Source organism: Phalaenopsis equestris, unplaced genomic scaffold (genome assembly GCF_001263595.1).
Source record: "Phalaenopsis equestris unplaced genomic scaffold, ASM126359v1 Scaffold213678, whole genome shotgun sequence".
In the NCBI taxonomy this organism is placed as follows: Eukaryota; Viridiplantae; Streptophyta; class Magnoliopsida; order Asparagales; family Orchidaceae; genus Phalaenopsis; species Phalaenopsis equestris.
In genome coordinates this window covers 173,003-190,635 of record NW_018232507.1, presented here as the reverse complement: position 1 = coordinate 190,635, position 17,633 = coordinate 173,003, and the positions used below count along the sequence as shown (strand labels likewise).

General features: G+C 34.6%; 1 protein-coding gene across 1 annotated transcript in view; it reads right to left on the bottom strand.

Annotated features, from left to right (window-relative positions):
• Positions 1-17,267, bottom strand: part of LOC110036988 (transcription initiation factor TFIID subunit 1-like) — a 108,495-nt gene extending 91,228 nt beyond the window's left edge. Inside the window, 4 exon segments of the mRNA XM_020741553.1 lie at positions 4,594-4,636; positions 4,747-4,809; positions 16,274-16,380; positions 16,568-17,267. Coding sequence (XP_020597212.1) covers positions 4,594-4,636; positions 4,747-4,809; positions 16,274-16,380; positions 16,568-16,604 — 250 coding nt within the window. The 5' untranslated portion in view covers positions 16,605-17,267.
• Between the last annotated feature and the right edge of the window lie 366 nt (positions 17,268-17,633).

Genomic DNA, 17,633 nt, shown 5'->3' with positions numbered 1-17,633 from the left:
AAATTAATATTATGGAACTATATTAATTATATAGTTGAATTCTTAGTGGCTATTACTTGTTTGATGCAAGGTTTAAGATCGCATAACAGGATATCAAAGCTTTTTTTTTTATTTTTTTATGTGAGTCTGAGACCCAAAATGTTTTAAAACATAAGCATAAAAAAAATCATAAATTAAATTATAAATTAAAAAACATTAAAAAGTAATAGCTTTAGAGCATAACATAATATCATAAAAGATCATTAATGTGCACTCAATAATATTCAAGAAGTCCAAGATAAACAAGTAAACTAGAATATGAAGTCTAATAATTAATCACGTGAAATATCCTAAGAAAAACTAGTAATGAATTAAAAGATAGGTGTTTGAATTCAAAAGTCTCTCCACACCCTTCGCCTAGAGGGCCTTCATTAAAATTATCACCATAATTGATTTATTTTTTACCTTCCTCATCCTTACTTGTATTTAAATACTCTTAATCTTTTGCATCATTTTGAACCTCAATCATCCTCCACGTCCATAATTAATAGAAAAACAGCAAGGTAATGTCATGAGGTGCACCTCACGAGTTCAAGGTGCCTCTATTTCCCCACAACTTGAAGCACTTTGCACATGCCTCTCAGAGACACACCTCAAGGCGCATAACTTCTCTTAAAATCCATCAAAAAATATGCATTGCATTTTTTTAGCATCATTGCATTTAGAAAACCCTAGACATTACGCCACCTAAATAATGGAGACATAAGGAAAATATTAGCAAGTTTTGATCACAAACCAAATGATATAACATTTGTAAAGTACCCTCAAAGATTAGTAAAGAGTATGGCAATATTTGCAAGCATAATTTAGTAAGAACTTTCACGACTATAGTAGTGTTAGAAAATTATTAAATATAAGTACTTACGGGAAAAAATTCAAATTTTAATGAATACATAACTGTGCATTCATATATAAGATATCTTCAACTTAGAAAATTTGCATATTTACAACAGGGTCAGATGCATCCTTTTTTAGCTTTCCTTTTCCTATTTCTAAATTCTGACTTTGAACGAGTACTTTAATACAAATAAAAATAATCTCTAAATGATCAGTTGGGATAAATTTTGGTATCACATCATCCCATCCATACAAATCTTGCATACATGACCTATGCTTTTAAATGTAAGTTTACAATTTAAGTCAAAATTAACTGATAATAGACAAACAAAACAGTAAGGTAACAGTCTTTCAAGATGTGTTTTGAGAACGAAATTCTGCAACAGCGATTGAAATTTGAAACCTGGAAGCATTTTGTAACTTGCACTATTGAATGTCTCCACATGTCATCACATTGGGGGCGCCGCTAATACAAAACTACAATCTCTCACAGCACTGGCACCATCAAAATCCTACTAAGATATGGTAGTCCCCAATCATTTTATATGTCCTTTCAGCACGTTAAACATTCATTTATAAAAAATTAAATTATGAAACTAAAAACCTGAACTCATACTATAAGCCTTAAGATTAATGATGCATGAAATTTTAATTCGTTTGAAAATTCAAACTACAAGAAATATATTTTATGTTGGATGTATATTACACTGCTGTACAAAAAATCGAAACCAGAATTAGAAGGAAAAATAGCGGAAACACAAAAATAACTTTTATTAATAGGGAAATAGGGTTACAATACACACAAACTAAAAAATAATATCACCGACACATAAAAGACACAAACGAACACCTCAAAAGTGCATCCCAAGGGTGGTAGAGAATGGCTTGGTGGGTTGAGACAGTTAGCAAGGGTGGCGGCAGCAAAGGGCGAGGTGAGAAAACTGCAGGAACAGCCAGAAGGCTGGCTGTCCTGTGCAGCGAAAGCAAGAGATTGGGGCAGAAACAGCAGGAACAGCAAAGATTTGCTGTCCCGGAGCGGTGGCAGCAAGGACTGGTGGGTCGAAAGTGATGATGGCAAAGATGCAATCGGTTTGGGGTGGCAGGAAGGTGTTGGAGAGGGATTGAAGTGGTGGGCGACTAAGGGGAGTAGAAGAAAAGGGTTGGGAAAAATGAAAAGCGAAGATGCATCATGACTAAAGGGAGTAGAAGAGAAGGGTTGGGAAAAATGAAAAGTGAAGATGCATCATCACCTCGGAGGAGGATACAACCTGAGCACCACCGCCTCCTCGGATACAGCCCTACAAAGAGGAAGAGGACTGAACACGAGAAATTTTAAATGCACATAAAGCAAAACTCAACCCTACAATCAAAAAACAGCAAATCATAGACTCTCATTGATGAAGAAATGAAAGAGATGTGAAAACTCCCACACAAAAGATATGTGTGGGGAGACGAGAAAGGTCAAGAAATAGCCATTAAAATCTTCCCATACGAAAAAAAAACATATAAAAGGAAGGAGGAGAGGGGCGAGGGAGGCCGCTCGCCTCATCAAGAGTCTCGCACGGACCGCTCGGCCCGAGATTCCGGGAAGAACCCATGACTCCCGCGTCAATATAGGAAGCTCCGCTCCCGCGTCCCGTGTCCACGTAGGGGAAAGTCCCGCGTCAAAAATTGACTTGCAAAAAATAGCAGAAAATTTGTAGTTGGATCGTTGATAATAAACCATATATAGTTCACGTAGAAAAGACTGCCATGAAAAAGAAACCTTCAATTTAAACATATTGTCATTGATTTCTAGTTTTTTTTTTTTTTTTTTTTTTTTTTTTTTTTTTTTTTTGTCATATGAAATATACAAATGCCTTCTTATACAACTATCCCAATATATTCACATTTTACCACAAAAATTTATATGTGGCTATCCCTCCAAAGCACAATCTACCAATAAAACCATTCAGCTAAGGGGTTGTTTGCTCAACAGCTAAAAAAGTGCATTGCATTTCTTTTACAGGAGTTTTGAAATTTCTGGTGTTCCATCAGAAGAAAAATAAATGCAATATAAATTTACAATGCATTTCGAATTCATTCTCTATTTCAATTTCAATATATTTGGAATTCATTGGATTTAGGCAAATTCAAAATGCACTGCTTTGCATAAAGTGTTCCCAGCTACCATCCACCAACTACCACAACCTGCCTTTTAGCCGCTGCCCCCGCCGCCCTCCGCAGGTCATTGGTCGCCACCCGTTGGTTAGTTGCCATCTCTTATCACCGCCCACCGCCCACCAGCATCCACTGTCAAACACCCAACATCGTCAACCACCACCCTCCACGGCCACCGCCACCGCCACCACTAACGAACATATATTACATTGATATCATTTTTTTTCAAAACAATTAAAAAATGAAAAGTCTTGCATTTATTTTACATTGAATCAAACAACTCTAGTATTACAAATAAAATTATATCACTTTTATATTGTACCATTTCCAGCAAACCAAATAGCCGCTAAATGAATTCCATCTAAAATCCCTCAAAATAACTCAATATTCACCCAATGATCAACAAAAAAAATAATAAATCAAAACCACTTCCGATTTAGCTAAAGAAGATAATTATTAGAATGCATCATTGATTGAAACATAATTACCGGAGGATACCTATCATTGAAGTTTGTGGCATTTAAATAAATAAGATCTCAATTGGAAATGTTTTCTAGCAGATTAACATATCAAAAGCTACAGTTTGCATGTCAGAAACAAAACTTTTTAGATGAAGTTTTGTGGGTGTAGAAGAAAGATACACAACAAGCTGGATCAGGTTCAACACGTCAAGCAATATCTACAGAAACTCCATCAATGAATCAAAATTGAATAATGGATTATCCTTTCGCATAAATGCCACATCATTATTTAACAGAAATGAATTCAATTCAACAGCTCAATAATTTTGGTAAGTCCCGTCTCGATCCATACATACCGTGAAAAGGGAAATACCAAAGAAAAACATAATAAAATGACAGCCTGAGTCAGAGAATTCTGAGATCTTTTCAAATATTTTTATCTTCTAGCTGTACAAAGTAAAGATGTTAGTTGTTCACAGACAAATGAAATGTGTGCGTACATATGATAGCAAAAATATAAATGTGCTGGCTTGTTTCCATTAATTTTGGAACATCTTCAGAAAAGATCTCAAAGATCAATACGCATTACACACAATATTTCCAAGTCAAAATCCACAATCAAAAGATGATATATCTGATATAAAATATGAATAGATTTAGACTTCTCTCAAATATAGAAGGCAAAAAAAAAACAAATATGTAGTATATTAAAGCAAATTGCAAGTATAAATTTTCACCCAACCAAAGGTTAAATTAGGTAATTCTTAGATGAACTCCTTGTTTTAAAGAATATGTTGTAGTTGGAAATCTACAATCAAAACTCTATTGACGGCATATATGTACATCATTAGTTTAAGCCAGCATGTTTTGACCACGGGTCAATCATAAATCTAAGAAATAAATCAATTAGCCAGTTAAACTGTTGACTCGCATTAAAGAAGTGCATATATGCTAGTCAGTCTCAGGGTATCTGAGGGTCAACTAATTGAATGAATTTGTGCTCATCAAAGAGTAAATAGGAAGTATAGTAAAGCAAATCGTACAAATAATTTTTCAACATATTAAAGCTCAAATTAAGAAAGTCTCAGACCCTCACCCTGTTCAGAAGCATCTGTTGTAGTAGGGGAAGATTTGATAAGCTGCAATATATAAAAATTTAACTAAGAACCACAATCTTAACATGAACTCCCTGATCATTTAGATAGATAATGCGGAAATATTTGAACAAATACAGCAATTGACGACTCACATCTATATCAGTAAGAGAAGAGCCTAACTTGTCAGCCAACGCGGAAAGGTGCTCCTTTGCATCCTGTTAAATAATAATCAAAAACTTTCTTCCACCGTAGAAGAATATAAGCTTGTTAAGTTAAACAAGACTGAAGCTCATTCAACAACATGCAGCAGCCCACACAAATGAACATGTAAAAATGTACACTTTCATATGAATCACAGTAAATATAAAGATTAACAAAGATGAACGAGACCAAAAGATAGAACCAAATAAAGACAACGTTAACAAAAACGTAATTTTGTCATGATTCAAATTATTATGGATCTATGATAACTGCGATATGTATTTTCTCAGATATCTTGTAATGCAGTGCATTAATAGGAGCTCCAAAAAAATATTATGATTCTCGGTCTAACAATTTAGTTGATGTGCTATTGCTAGCTGAAGTTATCATGGTGATAAATTCAATCTTTGGTTTTTATATGTGAGCTTTAGTAGTAATTATGAATGAAATGGAACTCTGACATTGTCCTGAGTGGAACCCATATGTCATGTACAATTTATATAAAGGTGTATAGCCGAATTAGTGGACCCGGGAAGCAAGTGATACATAAATTTATAATACTATGGTCCTATCCAGGGAAATACATAACCAGGATTTACATTTAGCTGGTTATTCGGAAGTCTTTTAATTTTTGTTGTACCTCATTAATGTTTTGTGGGAACTTGTTTTATGCCCTCTGTTTTTTCATTCCTGCGGTTTTGTGCTTCATAAGGGTGCATGAAATCAGCATAGAGTTTCTTTTCAGATAAGAATATAAAAAGTATTTTAAGATGATTCTTCTTACTCTTAATTTTGAAAGGCAACACAAGTTTGCAACCATTAAGATAAGAATATAAAAAGTTGCAGAAGGTTGGGATAGATATGCTAATTAAGAGCAGAACATATGATATGACTCTTGCTATTGGAGAAGGGAACTTCGAAAATAATACTTTTTTAGGAAAATCTCCTTTTTAGTCAGGTTTGGCATTGCAGGTTTGGCAACACAAGCTAACGTACTATCGAAAGGTTTGAGATGCGTGTAATATTAATTTTTCATACCAAATAATCACGTTTTGGGCCCCTTCATTTTTCTCACCAAGAATTCCTTCTTACATATATATAGCACAGGAAAGTTGTATTTGAGATTTGAAAGAATCATATTTGTGTGAATCTTCAGAGCCAAACTTATTCAGCTTCTGACTCCTCTCCCAAGTGAATTTATTATCATGTTGTCACTGCATAAACTTTAGTATTATACGAATTAATAAAACCATGTAGATACAAAAACTATATAAATATACGAGTTAACTTAGATATTCAAATCATTATTATACTATTTATATGTGAGCTCATGATAGTGTTGGTCCAAATTGTTGATGGTTGCATCATATATATTCTACTTCAAGGAAGACGAAAGGAAACAAACCCAGCCTTTCTTCTCTTCCCACTATTATATTATTCCAATCTCTCATTAATTTTTCATTTTAAACTCTTACAAAGAAGAAGAAGAAGAGGAGGAGGAGGAGGATTGCCGCCATGGGAAGAGCTCCATGTTGCGATAAGGAGAAGGTGAAGAAAGGATAATGGTCACCAGAGGAAGATGTCAAACTCAAGTCTTACATAGAGCAGAACGGAACTGGTGGAAATTGGATTCCTCTTCCACAAAAAGTTGGTATAATTATTTCATCCCTATTTAATCTTCTCAATTAATCGAGCCATGATCTTCATCATCATCAAAAGTCATATTTTGAAGTGCTGAGGATAGGAGAATTATTCTTAAATAATCTATTTTTTTATACTAAAAAATCTTTTTTTTTAATTCCATAACCAAAATAGATAGTATTTCAGTTAAAAAATCAGGATTTTATTGAAACAGGTGGTCTTTGATTGCCGCCCAGTTGCCGGGAAGAACAGACAACGATATAAAGAACTACTGCAATTCTTGCTCCAATGGTGTGAGCTCGTGGTTTACAGAAATTAGTTTTAGTAGTTTGAGTTGTATTTAAATCATAAGAATAATTAAATGTACAATACAATTATTTTTTAGATTTTGATTTTTATTTTGAGATTTTATTTATATTTTTTGTACTCTTGTTTAGTTTGTACATTTTAAAATTTGTAATAAATTGATTCTTATTTTATAAGTTTTTGTCAAATAATATTAATATTCTTGTGTAAAATTTTGTAATCAATTTTGAAAAGTTTTTTTGGGTTAATCATTTTTTTTAGTTAATCAATCTCTGAAATTTGGTGTGAAATTTGTTCTTGAAAAATTTTTAGACAAAATTATTATTTGTTTTAAAAATAAATTTTAGTAAAATAGTTTTATATTCTAACAAGTCAATTTCGAGCCGAACACGAACACAATGTTCACGAACCATTTTGAACACGAGCCGATTTCGAACACGAGCAAGATTTGAACGAGCCGAAAACGAGCCCAGCTGAGCTCGGTCAGGCTCGGCTCGTTTACAGCCCTAAATAGCATCCCTTTTACCTCATGACAAATTCCCCCCTCCCCCTGCTGTGGTAATTTAATATAAGAAAGTGGACTTGTAGACGCATATATTGCACGGCAAGGCATAAAATAAAGGTGAAGTTATTAACAGTAGCATAGTACTCTAATCTCAAATATTCTGTCATATAAGAGGTAAAGCTATTAACCAACATAAAGCAATATATCCACAGTAATTATAAAATAAGCTCAAAGCTGCTATTAAAAGCAGCAATATATAGTTTAGGTCATACAAAGAAATTCATATGCCTGAATCCCCATCTCAATTTTAATTTCTACTTATCATGACTGTTACCTACTAACCAATAACACAAGCATTTGAAGAATAAATTTTGAAACCCAGAAATGGTATTTATCAGAACCAAGAAGCCTTTATAATTCTCCCCCATGATGTCATTTGAAATGCACAGGAATCCCTGTTAAAAATGAAGGATCATCATATACATAACCAAAATTAGGGAGACAGGAACAGCTGCAGCCTTAACTGCACCTTAATCAGTTTGATATGCTCCTTAACTCGTGAATAGCATTTTAAATTTAAATTCTAAAACAAAACAAGCATTATACATAGCATTATACCTCCTGAAAACATTGAAACGACAGGTTACAGGTATCATAGCTATTTATTGGCAAGTATCATAGCTCAACCACCATACTGAACATCTGTGATTCCCCCAACTTTGCATCCCCACAATTTCAATTGAAAATATGGTTCTGGAAATGAAACCAAGAGAAGGGTGATAGAGCACCCCCCAATCCCCACAACTTCATGGCACCATTAAAAACCAATTCAATGTTAAAGCTCACCTTACCAACACAAGTGTCGATTACAGTTCTATATAGCTGCCTAAAATTATCTCATTTCGTGTCACCATTACAAGTAAAATGCTAACAGATAACCTCACTAACTTAATGTATAAATTATTTCATGCCACCATTTCATCTCATTTCATGTCACCATTAGAAGTGGAATGCCAACATATCACCTCACCAACAGTATTAAATTGTTTCAAAACAAGATCTGTAGCATCTACAATATTCCATGGAAGACCGTAACTGTTGAATGCCAACATAATGAAGCTCACAGAGGCAAAACATTAAAGGATGTCAATATTAAAAAACCCCCCAATCCCCCATCATGATAGAAATGAAATGTATGATACAGCTAAGAGATATCAAATAGCATTAAGGAATGTTGTTAAAACTTCAAGCATGATCACCTTGTCATTCTAATGCAGGCAAATAAAACAGAAGAATGTTTTGTATAGATGCCCATTACTTCCAAATAACAGTTTTATGCTAATTTGAGACTAAGAAGAAAAAAATATAATTTTGACATAGTACAAAATCACATACAATGTCTTCTTGTCCACCCAAGCAAGCTTTTCTACATGCAATGAGAACACCAAAAACAAGATCATGCTCAAAATTAACAAGATTCTTGTACTGTTGTGCTGGCGGTGGAGGCCTTCTAGGTTGTGGAAAATTGAAAATGGCACGCAAATATTTCCTTGGGCACATCATCATAGCCCCTTGAAATAAGAAATAAGGGCATTTGCATAACCTTTAGAAAATCCTACATAAAGAAAACATGTACAACAGAGCAGTGGTATAACCTCCAGTGCAGTGGTATGAAGCAACTGCAGTAAGACCAAAAGCTCTTCACCAACAATGGTTCATGTAATACATAAAACTTCTAAATAAAAAATGAGTGATATAAATGGATTCCAGATATATAGCAGCGGTTACCCTCAAAAAATTGGGTCATCCAAGCTGCTAGAAATTATGTCCATCATAAATTATTCACCAATAAATGAGTGATATAAATGGATTCCAGATATATAGCAACGGTTACCCTCAAAAAATTGGGTCATTCAAGCTGCTAGAAATTATGTCCATCATAAATTCTTCACCAACAATGGAATCCATATAAAAAAAAATGCTTGCTGTCAACAAATTGTCCTTACAGAAAACCCTAAAATAAGGATTCATTCATAATTGTGTAGCCAAATTTTAAAATACATTAATTAACATGTATCGCTAATGTCTTCTGTTATTCGATCTCTCAGAGCTGCAATTTCAGATGCCCCTTCACCATCTCTGGTATTTGTTTCAAGTGAATCCATTTCAAGCTGTGATATGGTGCGGCCTACATGGTACTCGAATGCTTCGGGGGGAATTTGCTGTAAATCCGCATCAACCACGGCAAATTCTACATCAGTTCTTGAAGGATGTCTCTTAATAAATTTGTGTAGTGTCGATGTGATCACTACTATCTGGACCTGCTTCGAAAATGCATAAGTGAGCATATCAAGCAATATAACCCATTTCTTCTTCCACACTCCGAATGATCGTTCGATTACGCCTCGCAATGATGAATGTCTTTTATTAAATAATTTTTCTTCTTACGTGCTACACTGCTTGATCTTTCAAAATCCGAGATATGATACTTTGTATCTGGATACGGCTTAAGAAACCCCCTTTGTAAGGGATATCCGGCGTCAACCAAATTGCGTTATGTTTGTTACAAATGGAAGTTCAAAAGAAAATTAATTTCTCAAATATACCTACCTAGAGGAGGGTAAGGGAACTCGTATGCTCGACTTCTAGTAGCAAACTTGAAAACACGGTTATCGTGTGCGTTACCTTCTCATCCAGCCATCACGAAAATAAAACACATATTGAAATCACACACGGCCATGACATTTTGTGTTGGGGATCCACACCGTCCGATGTAAGCGATTTTCTCTGTAGGAGGCAGCCGTGCATCGACGTGTGTTCCGTCAATGGCTCCAATACAGTCTTGTGGTGCAGAAAGTATTTAAAATCATTTATATAATTTTCTTGAAAATGAATATTATGTTGGGCACTTACCTTGAAGAATGACATGTATTGAGGGTCATTTGCAATTTGTGTGGGAATGGTCTGGAACGTTGGATCCTCAAGTTTTACTATCATGTATGTCAGACTCACCAGCACATTCAAACCCAAAGAAAAATATCTACTAATGGTTTCCGATGAATGTTGGAATCGCTCCATAGCTCCTCTAATAGATTCATTTTGGAATAAGATATACAGGGTAATTGTCAATACCTCTCTGACAGTTGTTCTTGATGAGCCGTGTAATCCATGAAAGTCCCGAAGTTCATTAAGCAGGTCGAGAAATATCACCTTCGTCATACAGAATATATTTGCAAACCTTGTCGGGTGTCCACGTAATAACTCCCTGGCCCATTTTTCTCCAATCTGACTCGATGTCATACAAGGGGTTCGGTCAACATATGTATGATAGTAGTAGTATGACAAGATAAGGGCGAGGCGATTTTGCGATTATGGTTAAGTTGTTCTTCATCCATTCTACAAAATGTGGTAAATAATATTTTTTAACATGTTAAACGTTAACTTGAAGTAACAGGAATGATACTGCAATATGAGAAATAAACGAAGACATAAACTATAATGACACAAACAATCACATATAGTTAAAGGAAGACATAGAAACAAAGAGTCTATCACATAATTATTACAATAACTGGTACAAAAATAAAAACAAATGTCAAACTTAATCAATCATTCATAAAAGATCGCAAGTAAGAAAAGTCGAAATTCTGGGTCCAAATTCGCGAAGAACTGTCTACAAGTGGAATTCCCTAGCAACTTCACACATTTTAAATACATGGGTTCGTCTTCCTTAACACCAGGATGTGTATTCAGGTATTTAGGATATTTTAAGGCACTCCTGAATTGAGTAGTTGTTTGTTGTTGGTGTTGGTGGTGATGCAGTCCTCGGTTTGCAAGATTCAAGTAGCGTCTCTATGGAACCTCTTACAAATGCGGCTCCAACTTCCTTCTTTTCCGCTCTGGGACGTTTTGTCCCACCGGTTAATTGAACATCTGTATAGAGTTGGTTGGGACCTTCTTCATACTCACCTATGTGCTCAGATGTCATGTCATGTGTTAAACCGAAAATCTCTGGTAAGTTGGGATAAAAGCATGAGTTCCGGACATCACCTATGAACATGTCATCCAACTTTTCCTCTAATACTGGATCAATGCCACTAAGTTTGAATTTTTTGGCAGTCGGCACTACCTGTAATAGAAAATATAAATTATTAGTCAAAATATTTAGAAAGATGCAATCAATGCAAAAACCATATATAATTATGTATTTACCTCTAACTTTTGAGCCCACTATTCATATGGTGCGTCTATTGTCCGCTTAAGTGGATCCCAACCCAATCCTGTTGATCCTCTTTTGAATTTTTTTCAAATTTTTTAGTTTTTTTTTAATTGATCTCATTTGTTTTTTAATTTCAACCGATCATAATCCCTTCCGGTCAATTCCTTGAATTTAAGGGTTAGATTTCGCCAACCTTCTTTATTGAAATAGGTGGTTGGTCTATTACCCAACTTGACTTCCCTCACACAAAGATCCCAAAATATCATGATGATCTCTTTATCCCGCATCGCTGATGATCCAGATTCTTTAGACTTTTATTGAATAATTCTTTCTTCCCACGTGCTACATGAAATTAATGGCGTTCAAGAAAAAAAAAGTATATAAAATGACATTTTTGTGGAAAGGAAAGCATAATAATTTTTGTCAGATGAGTCACTTGAAATGAATCATTTGAACACAAATTACACTATAACATAAATGTTATAGTGATCCATGTCGTTATCTAATTTTTGTGGAAGAGAAGAAATGCAAGGAGAATTGGCAAGGAGAGTTGATAATCACTCCTCTATTATCTCTATATTTCTTTCAAAAAACAAAATTGCAATTCATACTTCTAACTGGAAAAGAGAACAATTTTGGGAACATATATTCATGTCAAACTTCTAACCGAGCGAATAGATTATGCATAATTTAAGTTCCTCCATATAATTCTCTAAACTGCATAAAGACCTTGCATAAAGACTGTATAAAGATCTGCATAAGACTTCCATATAATTCTTTAAAGTGAACAAATGATAAAGACTGCATATAGATCTTGTCATATGAGACTGCATATATAATGGCATAAAGATTGCTTATACTTCTTGCCATATCAAATTTTTAATAGCCACAACAACAAAATGAAATCCCCCACATTCACCGAAATCATAAATCAACCATATCATAAATTAAAAACAGAGATCAAACTTATGGAACACCATTAAAACAGATCAAAATCTTCAATCTTCATATTCCAGAAATGTACCAGAGGGAGAAAAAGATCGGTGGTTCTATATTTGTGAAGAGATCACCGTTGGATCTATATTCCAGAAATGTAACAGAGGGAAAAAAAGAGCGAGAAACATACACACAGTAAAAAGCACGAGGGAGAAAAAGATCGGTGGATCTATATTCGTTAATAGATCACCGTTGGATCTCCATTCTTCATATATTTCACAAAAAAAAAGTGGATCTAAATATTACTCTACCAACAACTAGATCTAGGCTTTTAGCCACAAAAAAGTGGATCAAAACATTTCCAGAGCTTTTTCGTCGAGTTGGGGAAAGGGGGAAAGAAATGGATCCTTACCTGCCGAACGAATTCGTGCGAGGAAGCGGGATGCAAGAGATAAGCCTTCGAATCCAAGAGGAAAGTCCCTCAGGAAAGCCTTCGACTCCAAGTGAAAAGGAGGCGATGAAGAAATGATTAACGAGGGCAACGATGTAAAACCCAGAAGGCCGAACTCGGATTGCGGGTCCGCGTGTAATGTAAATTAAGAAACGGTGTTTATGGAAACGCGCCCCCAACATGAGAAACAAACGCTTAGGCGGCGTTTTGAAAACGCCTCCGCACCGATACGCTGTCCCAAACGGGCCCTATGTTGTAATTATAACAAAACTGAAATTTGATGTCTTCTTTTTTCTTTCTTTCTTTTCTGAATCCAAAATAAGGATTTGTTCTTGTTCAAAAAACTTACTTGGCGGCTTGACCTTGAATTTGTTTGCTTGGTGGTAATCATCCAAATTCAAATCAATTGTGAGCTTCGAATCATGTGTACTTTTTATTGATTTTCTCCAAGATTTTCTTCTCCTTTAGCATCATTCACACCCTCATTTTAATCAGCATCTATATCCATAATCCATTCCCTAGTGCTACCACTCAGTTCTGACATTTTTCCAAACCTAGGCACCACCATCCGCCTCCTCAAGAACTTTATAACCCCTAATCTCTCTCCACCAACCTCCATATCACATCCAAGAAACAATACCATCTCCTGGACATCCCATTCTAAAGGATATAAGCCATTCTTTTACCCTTCACAATATTCCTTATACCATAGGGAAGCTCGAGAGTTCCCTCTCCCCTTCCGAATAGGCACTCACTTCCAAGTCTCCGCACTCGAGTCCAACCCTCGCCAATCACTCCACCACATTCCCACCTCTTCCATTCACCCCATACAACTTTTAACCATGTCACAACACCATCCTAAATCTATCAAAAATAAATTCCATCCAAAAACACCACCTCTCAAGCACTCCAAAGGCCTTCATCGCCATCCACACATACATTCACCACAACAAGAGGGTTGGAAAACTCAAGACCTAGCCCAAACTCACTCCTCCATCATGGTGCTCTCAGATTTATTTAAATGAGTTTCACTGCCAATATATGTACCTCATTAACTTGAGAAATATTGAAGGTCGACTGCCTTGCAAAAAAAAGAAGTGTTAATGATTACTAAAAAGGTAGAAACATATGGGCCTGACTTCAGCAACACCACAACTCAAACTATATATGTCAAAATGAGGCATCAAAGACGAGCAATGTAACTAATAAAAGACTCAAACGTGGCTATTTTGGTAACAAATAATAAGTCATGGTGGCATGGAGAAGATGAGGATTAAAACCTAAGTTTTACTTGGTAATACTATGCTATGTTGTGTAGATAGTAATGTCATGGAGATCGATGGGATGCTCCACACTTGCATTCTCCATGATCATGAAGCTAGGAAGGTTGCATGCATCAGGTATAAATTTTGGTTGTGTTTGCCACTCTCGGACTAGTGATATGGCCGGTTCTCAAATAGAAACTGAGAAGTAATGTGATCTTAAATGAAGCCTATATTGTGAAATCAAATTAGCAATAAATATAGCGACTGATGCTAGTTTTGTAGGCACTAATGTCATGAAGATGGATTAGTTGCTCTTGAATTCTCTTTGATCATAAAGATAGAAGGGATTGCATGCAACAGGTATCAATTATTATTGTGTGTTTCCCACTCAAAATCAAATTAGAGGTATGGCAGGTTTTCAACAAGAAACAAAGAGCAGAGTGATGCTAAATGAAACATATGCCGTAAAATCAGATTAGCAAGCTATAATCGAAGAATCAATGACTTCCATAATATCTAGTTGATTCATTAAAGAGCAATCATCCAACAATCAAAAGTTCGGATTCTAATTACAATGCAAAATATTGGTGAGACACCTCAATGGAGATTAAGTTGCGGTCCCAAATAGAATTTCTAGTGATGGGCTAAGGACAAGATTGTAAAAGAGGTGGTTCGTGGCCTCAGAATGCCAAGGAGAAACAAGATGACAGGAAAGTAAACAACAATTTCAGATTCAGCGCATATTAATTTTGAATGAGGAAAAACAATAGAAAGTTAAATTTCATATATTGATCTTGTATGTTGAACTGCATTTAATATAAAAGTACAACGGGTTAGAAGCTTATATCAAAATATCATATGAATGTCAAAAATAATTATTGGCTTAAAGTACAAGGCATGATTTCCTTGAGAAAGAACAAATCATTATCTCATATCAAAATATCATAAGAATGTTGGAAATAATTTCCGGCTGAAAGTGCAAGGCCTAACTTCCTTGCGGGAGAATCAATCATTAAGTTACTAGTTAGGCTGTAGATCAATTCCTGAATTTGCAAATATTGAAGAAAAACAAGCAGGAGGCTGAAGGTGTTCGGTAAATAGTGGAAGATCATAGAAAATGAAGTGCAGCGAGTGGAAAAAAAGGATAAAAAGCAGCTGATGAATTGAATAGAATTTCAGAAGCACCTGATCATGCAGCTTTTGTATACTTTCAATAAGGCTTCCAATAATGATGGACAAAAGAGTAATCAGGCATAGATAGAAAGTTGTAATCAGAAAGCATGTTCTAGATCAGTAAAAAAACAAAAAAAGCATATCTAAGTAAGCATTTTCAACAAGAGTTCATCCAGGCATGTAACTTATAATTGAGCCGATTCAAGTCGAGTATGTGATGATTTGGGACTTGGGTTGGTTGAATAATAAGTTGTTCAAGCTCAGCTTCAGACGAGCTTTCACATATGTTTATATTTGGCTTGCTTAAGAGTTTTAATGTTAATACTTGATTTATATTTGGTTTGTTTATATTAATTAAAAAGCTAAAATTTCAAATGAGTAACTTAATTTTTTATATAAAATTAAAACTTGATTTTTACATTATTTTTTATATAAAACTAATAAACAAGTTAAAATTTTATGAATCTAAATAAACAAACAACTGAATAGTTTTCAAATTAACATTTAACTAGTTTATTCAAGCAAAAAAATTAATATATTAATTAAAAGCTTTTTCACAATCAAATAAGATAAAAAATACTAACAACTTGTTCATTGAAATAAAAAGATAAAAAAAATTGCATTAATGTGATATAAATATTGATATTAAATTATAATATATTACTATTAAATAGGTTCTTATTAATCAAATTTTGTTTAAATAATATATAATATAAGTATAAAGCATTTGGCAAGTTACTTGTGGAACAACAAACAAATTTGTCATGAACATTAACAAGCGAGTTGAACTATGTTCAAATTTGGTTCACTAAAGCTTCAAATTTGTAAACAAATGTTCAAACTTGTTTATTTATTAATTTGAACAAACATAGAGTATTAATCAAGCCGGTTTTGAGTTGTTCATCAAGTGCATTGGTATTTACAGCCCTATCCAGGCACAACAAATCTCAAAAGCAAGCTATGCAGATATTGCAAAAAATACCTCGTCCAGATAATCAACATCGAGATCACCAGAGTTATCAACATTCCCAAACATAAACCCTAGGAGCCGGCTCCCACCACCAACCTCCTCGTACTCTTCCTCGTCCTCTGCCATATCAAAAACTCGATAAAAAAACGCAAAAATATAACTAGACCAAATTTAAAATTAAAAAAAAAACAATAAATAAATAAAGCGCAAGGTATAAACCAACACCAAAGAAGTAGCGGCATTAATTTTTAAAATGCCCGCTCATCAAATAGAAATATAAGGGCAAAGCCTAGAGTCAGGTCACACCTTCTTCTCGCCCGTCGTGAGATGTGGTTTCGTCCATTGTCAAACGATGTTTGTACGTTGAAAAAAGGATCCTTCTTTATAATCAGTCTGCTACATAAGAATTTGGAATAACACCATCAAATCAACTGATTTCTCTGCGAACTGCTAAGAATGAAGCGTGGTGATGCGGAACCCCATATGACGACCGTGGATATGAACTCGAGAGGACGCACGGATAAAGCATTTTAGGAACCGCAGGATAACAGACGGAGCGAAATGCCTTTAGGGAATAAGAAGACAGCAGGTTCGCGCAAATGGCTGACCAGAAATGCGCGGGAAAACAAACGGCCGGTCTGGTGACGGATTAAGAGCAGGATTTAACCTGGATTTAACCTAAATCTTGCCTGAAGGTCATTCTAGACAAAATAAAGCCGCAGATTTGATAAATCCGGATTTCAAGGCTTTCGCCCTTCAAGCCGGCACGGGCTTTCGCGCGAAAAGGAAGATGTGAAGTACCTGTCGGTGGGAACAGAGCGGAAAAAAGATAAAGTTAGGAATTTCGGATCTCTGCGTACTGCTATTGAATCGTTGCCTTCCCTGTCATCTCTATTCGCAACAGTATCGTGAGGGTTTGGTCCCGAAGGATATATTTTAGGGCGCAACCGGGAGAGCGGGAGTGAAAGTAGGCGAGGCGGAGCAGGGGGAGGGGGAAGAGAAGATAGGTTTGTTTATTTTGTTATTTGAGTTAATTTTATTATTTTAATTATGTTATAATTAATAATTAATTTTAAATTAACTTTAATTTAAAATTTTTATTATTTTGTTATTTGAGTTAATTTTATTATTTTAATTGTGTTATAATTAATAATTAATTTTAATTTAAAATTTTTAGATTAAATACTTTACTAGTTAATTAATTAAAATTATATATTTTAAAACTTTAGTGATTCTTGATTAATATAATTACAAATAAATTAAACTAAATTAATGCTACATTATTATTTAATAGATTTTAAGTTAATAATCTTTTAATTAATATTAACTAGTTCTTAAATCATTATTTATTAATCAGCTAATTATAACTATA